The sequence below is a fragment of the Ochlerotatus camptorhynchus genome, unplaced genomic scaffold, assembly GCF_037179485.1.
Source record: "Ochlerotatus camptorhynchus isolate MF236.1 unplaced genomic scaffold, CSIRO-AGI_Acam_v1.1 ptg000070l, whole genome shotgun sequence".
Taxonomy (NCBI): Eukaryota; Metazoa; Arthropoda; class Insecta; order Diptera; family Culicidae; genus Ochlerotatus; species Ochlerotatus camptorhynchus.
Genome location: NW_027040560.1, coordinates 8,452,184 through 8,458,389, shown reverse-complemented (window position 1 = coordinate 8,458,389; position 6,206 = coordinate 8,452,184). Strand labels below are relative to the sequence as shown.

Below are 6,206 nucleotides of genomic sequence, written 5' to 3'. Positions count from 1 at the left end.
CGGTAATTTTTACTGAAATCTGAACAGCTGACATGTTCGGTAAAATTTATGCAATTCAATTCAGTTGCTTTTCAGCTACTTTGAAACTAAATCTCCACTAAAATGACAAGATTTGATCATTTAAACAAGGTTGAAATATAGATACTATAGATTCCATAGATAAACGGAGGAAAAGTACAATGTAGCCAAACGAGCATAACGTCATCATGGTGTTATTTGAGGGAGAAGTATTGTAATATTATGAGCACAAATTGCTTGCCACACTCCACATTCCGATTTATTACGCGGACAACGCAAGAAGAAAAGATAAAGATTCCTCGATTCATTGTTGCAAAGATTTGCTTTGCCATTCATTTTGAACTTTTAAGCACGAAACAAAACAAAGCTGCACAACGAAGAGCTCTTTGATGGCATGAACTTTTTTCACGGATGCCAGTAAGATCATTTATTTTTCATGGTTGCCAAAACAACTTTTTGTGCCTCCGCTTATCTATGGAATCTATAGAATCTATAGGTTGAACATGTTTTGAAATTATTTTCAAATTCAATAGCCTTTAAAATGAAGGACAAAGTTTTACCGAACATTCAGCTGTTCTGATTTCGGTAAAATTTACCGAACACAAAAACAAAATCTTAGTGTGTACTTGCATCGCGCATCATCTTTTTGCAGGAAATCTTCAGAATCGTCATCAATCTTCTTTCTATCTACTCAGCGTGCGTGCAGCTAACCACATCAAAACAACATCTTTCCTGCATCGCAGATAGAGTCGCTCCCACGCATTACACTAATCTTTCGCTAACTGAAAGGGACTATTATTAAAAATCCAACTTACCGCCCACTACCAATAATAGGACAATCGGCAACATATTTTTGACAGTTGTAGGGTTACATACAATTGTTATTTTTGCAAAAATCAAAAGGTCCACTGAATGGGCGTGTATGGTATTTTCAACATTCCCTCCAACCCTCTCAAAACTACATCCCTGGAAAGCTTGCAAAGCTCTTGAACTTCTCCGTAGCCATCTATCGGAAATAGACAAAAACACATTCGAAACGCAATGTTTGAAACACAAAGTTCTGCTAGATGTAGAATTTCATGCTTATCATTGTCAGCCAGTCACAGTCTCAAGTTAACTTCCACAAACTACCAGTCATTCGAAGGTACGAACACTTGATTCGGCGTTCGCTATATTTATTTACATTTTTTGTTCTCAATCGATTATTGCTTCCATTACGCGTCTGGCAATGACTCAGTGAAGTTTGATTTCTGCTTGTGGAGTGCTACTCGAATAAAACTGTGATAATAAGAACGAACGGTGCCATCTCAATACTCTACAAAGATGAATATATTTGGGCTAAGTGTTCTGACCATAGGTTTCATCCTATCAGGATGTCAAGCCAAAGAAAACAACACAACCGGAGGACTTCCCATCGTTATGTGGCATGGAATGGGTAGGCTTTGTTTGTGAACGTTCCTGATGATCCAAAACTAATGCAATTTGTTGTAGGTGATACCTGTTGCTTCCCGTTCAGTTTAGGTGGCTTCAAGAAATTCTTGGAGGCAGAACTTGAGGTGTACATCAAGTCTGTAGAAATTGGCAATTCGATCGTTACGGACTACAAGAGTGGTTACTTAATTCACCCCAACAAGCAGGTTGGTATTTACTTGTATACTGGTGCATTTTTCTTTCCCTACTCAAAGGCAGCGTCATATCAAAGTATGTGCAATGTGCGTGATGGGGTGGTAAACATTCATATTTGGTGTCTACTTCTTTATTGCCTTTCTCCCAAAGGTGGAAGACGTCTGCCAACAGCTGAACAACGATCCAAAACTAGCAAATGGCTACAATGCGATCGGATTCTCGCAAGGAGGACAATTTCTGTATGTTAATTTTCGATCCAAGATTATGGTGTGATTCTAGTCATCAAATGATTTCCTTTATTATTCAATAGCCGTGCCATTGCTCAGCGCTGTCCCACTCCTAAAATGAACAACTTGATCACCCTCGGGGGCCAGCATCAGGGTGTATTTGGACTGCCGGACTGTCCATCGCTCAGCAGTAAGACATGCGAATACTTTAGGCAGTTGCTTAACTATGCTGCGTACGCGCGATGGGTGCAGGACTACTTGGTACAAGCTACCTACTGGCACGATCCGCTGAATGAGTATGTGTACAGGGAATCGAGCACTTTCCTAGCTGATATCAACAACGAACGGATGGTAAACGAAACGTACATCCAGAACCTGCAGGGTTTGAACAAATTTGTGATGGTGAAATTCACCAAGGATAAAATTGTACAACCGATCGAGTCGCAGTGGTTTGGCTATTACAAACCGGGACAAGACAAGGAAACTCAAAAGCTCGAGGAGTCCGAGTTGTTTTTGAAGGTATGGCGTGAGGACACATCAATGAATTTCGCTAAACATTGACAATTTCAGAACCGCCTTGGGCTGCAGGAAATGCATCAACGGAATAAGCTCGTATTTTTGGAATGTGAAGGCAACCATCTTCAATTCACCAAGGACTGGTTCAAATCCAATATCTTTCCCTTTTTGTAAACCAAAGAGCAGGATCATGAAAACAACGAATGATTTCAAAGATTTTAATAAGACTCATTACTGTTTACACTGGTTAAGTGTCAACTTGCAGTTAATTATATCTTGTGCAATATGTAAATGTTTATTTTAATATTCGATCATAAAATAAAGCTACGATTTTAAACTTTAAATATCTTATAATTTAATACTCTTAACGACAAACCCACACCATAAAAATTACGTAAATTAAATTTATAGAATAATACTCGAACTTCATTTGTCTATACAGTGTTTCAATTTGAATGTGAACACAATAATGATCTTTTTCACTAAATCGCCCGAATATTCAAACTTAAGGAAAGAGTATCAAATCAGTGTCAACATTTCAAAGGGGCGTAATTGCTTTTGTAAACAATGGCTTTAACCGTCGATTTCTCGCGAATAAAAGCTCACACGTGAAAGTCAATGACTTCAACAGGTAGATGAATGTATCCTCTACCAGCTGGAATTTTCAATTTGGAGGGGTGAGCTTTAATTTGCGAGAAATCGACGGCTAAAGCCATTGTTTACAAAAGCAATTACGCCCCTTTGAAATGTTGACACTGAAATAACTTAATTTACCCTTCTAATAATAGGTGAAAGTATTGGTGAAGCCGTCATTTACCCTATTTTGAAGATTAATAAAGCAATCATCAAACATTATAAAAATTCAAACATCCAATTGGGTCAAATAGATTAATCAAATTGAATGTGATTAAACCTCCACTCTGCTCAATGTTAATTTATTCCCACTTCTCAAAGATATTTTACCAGGCTACACGCTAATGAAAGCGACATCTAAGAGTGAGGTCGATAATCAAACTCCAGATGCCACCTCGGTCTCATTTCGCTTCCAATAGGAATGGTAAAAGTTCGTAAGCTACCAACAAGCTGAACGGAATTGAACATAGGGTAGGATGGCTCAAAACGCACCCCTGGGGTAAAATGGCCCTGCCCTGTTTTTCATAGCTTACCGATTGTCAATTCGTGAATTTAACAATCAGCATTGCTAGTTCAGTGCTTGAACTAACATTCTGGCACATGATATTTCCAGAATTAGTAATGGGAAAGCAACGGAAAACCGCACGGGGCCATTTTACCCCAGGGGTGCATTATGGGCCGTTCTCCCTTATCAGTATTGTAAACAGAATAGGAACTTGCACGGAACCGAAAATTTACCCAAAATTTAGCTCTCTTCACTCATCCTCACTCATGATGTTCCGTTCAATAAGCTAATTTTCAGTAAACCGCTTATAGTAGTTTACATTTAACTACGGCAAAAATAGTTGCTTACTCGTGAGTATTTTCTACCCAAAATTAATTTCAATTGACTCAAATTTGAGAATATCTATATACTCACTAGTAGCTTATTGAATGATAGTCATGAGAAAATCGAAACTCTTGTTTCGTTTTCGGAAACAACAAAAAGTGAGAGTGGGATGCAAAACTCAAAATTAAGTAAAAAGAACTTAAATTTAGGGTAATTTTTTTTCCCTGTGTGACCAATACTAGAAATACTCAGAGGGAGAGATGGGCGGAGAAAACAAAATGCAATTCGGCAGCAGGGATTTGTACCTAAATTATTGTGCAACCCTCGCTAGAAGCTTTCAAATGAATTTTACTTTTGCTTCGGTTTACGTGCAAAATAATAATTGAGTGCATCGCAATATTTTGCACATTTTTTGGTGCTATTAGTTAACCAACTAAGATCAATTAATCTATAGAGTTAGAATATTATTTTTGATTAAAAAAACTAGTTGAATTTGAGGAGCACACGAAACATAGAGGTGATTGAATTTCTGTTCGATTGCAATACTTTCAAATTTAATCCAGTAAGAATAAGAAATCCCCGGAAAAATTCTAATGGGAATGTTCGATTGGCTCAGATTTTGACGACATCGGGTATATTACCAACAATCAATACGAAACTAACGATTTTAAATTGGCTCACCACTTTAGTAGCCTATTGGTCCCAAGCAAACGATTAACGTACCCTATTTTAGTTGAAATTCTATTACTACACTATGTTTGTTTTGATTCGCTATGAAAGTTTGACAGATAACATCAGGGGTGTGTGGATTCATGCAGAACATGCAGGGGTGAGTGAAATAGCTTGGGACTGCTTGGGACCGTTGTTCTGGTACTGAGTGAGCCAAAAATAATAATGATTTTCTTCGGGACCCAGTGGTCTTAGAGTTACCTCTATGATATTACTGCTTCTATTTTTTGTTGTCTACAAAAGTCGATTTTTGTATGACACCTGGATCATAAGAGGACCTCTAAACCGAGGGAGGCGACACATCTAAATCTTAATTCTAGATGCTTAAAAAATCTCACACTAGCGAATAAATCTTTGAAAAATCTTCTTTCATTTCTCACATCTACTTGCATCGTGCATCATCTTTTTGCAGGAAATCTTCAAAATCGTGATAAATCTTCTTTCTACCTACTCAGCGTACGCGCAGCTAGCCATAGCAATACATTATATTTCCTGCATCGTTTCCCTCGCTCAAAACACTGTTTACGGATGCAGAAAAAGTGGTTAGTTCGAGAACGATCTGCAAACAGAAGAAAAGTGTTGCAAGGCTTCCACTGGAGGGATGACTGCAACACCTATCATTTTTATTTTTTCCTAATAAATTTTAAAACGCAAAGTTGTTACCGGTGGGTAACATTGCTGACTTAAAAATTAAATGACACGGAAGAGTAAGAATGTTTATATTAGGGAATTAATTTATTCCGATTTGTAACGCCAAGTTTGAATGCGCGGGCGGCTGATATCAGAAGAGTGACCGAACAGCTAATGAGTAAGTGCTAGTGGTGGGTGGATGGAATCCACTGAACCTGAATGAAGTTGGGGCGGAAACTCTCTCAGGGGAGAGCCAGTGTTCGTGGAGTTTACGGACGAAGAGTCTAAGTGACCAGTTTCTGCCCACCTCGATGTCGTGGCCTCGCCTTACCGCGAACGGTCTTGGAAAAACCCGTGTTGGATGACCTTCCGTGTCTGCTCCGCCAAGCGACATCTATCGCGTCGGTCACGCTAACGAGCACCTACGCTGCCGGGGATCCGGCCCGCTTCTGGCCCCAGGCGACCAGTCATCCGCGTACACGTCAGCCTCCATCGCGGCCGCCATTGTCCTGGCTATTTCTAGTGCCAAGCCCTGTCCAGTAGCGTCCCCACCAATAGCACGCCTTGATCGGAGCCACCGCCTTTGTGTGAGTTGCTACCGAGCTACGGACGAGAAATACCACTGGTTACTGCGTCACCGAGTACCCCGCGAAATCCTACTAGCTTCGCCGGCATCAAGAGATCGCCCTGGTTGTGGCCATTGGCTCGGCCCATGTAGTGGCCGCCATCACATTCATCTCTACTTCCGAAGCCACTACCAGCAGGGACGCCGTCCTTTGAACCACCGTCACCCCCAAGGTCTCACCTGCACCGTTGCCATCGGCGACCACCGCCCGCACTGTACCGGCGTCCTCTGGACTAGCGCCACCTTCGACGTATCGCCATCGCCGCCCTCCGCCCGCAATGTACCGTCAAATCTAATAAGCAGGTATTTAAACACGCCTATACGCCCTGAGACCTGGAACCTACAAAGGTCTTGAATGCCAACCCTGGAAGCT

At 40.6% G+C, this 6,206-nt stretch overlaps 1 protein-coding gene across 1 annotated transcript; it reads left to right on the top strand.

The window, feature by feature from the left end:
- Positions 1-1,140: 1,140 nt before the first annotated feature.
- On the top strand, positions 1,141-2,656 carry Ppt1 (Palmitoyl-protein thioesterase 1). The gene is made up of 5 exons (XM_065216937.1): positions 1,141-1,453; positions 1,510-1,655; positions 1,795-1,883; positions 1,955-2,390; positions 2,442-2,656. The coding sequence occupies exons 1-5, from the start codon at positions 1,342-1,344 to the stop codon at positions 2,559-2,561; spliced, it is 903 nt and encodes a 300-aa protein (XP_065073009.1). The 5' UTR covers positions 1,141-1,341; the 3' UTR covers positions 2,562-2,656.
- The last annotated feature ends 3,550 nt before the right edge of the window (positions 2,657-6,206 follow it).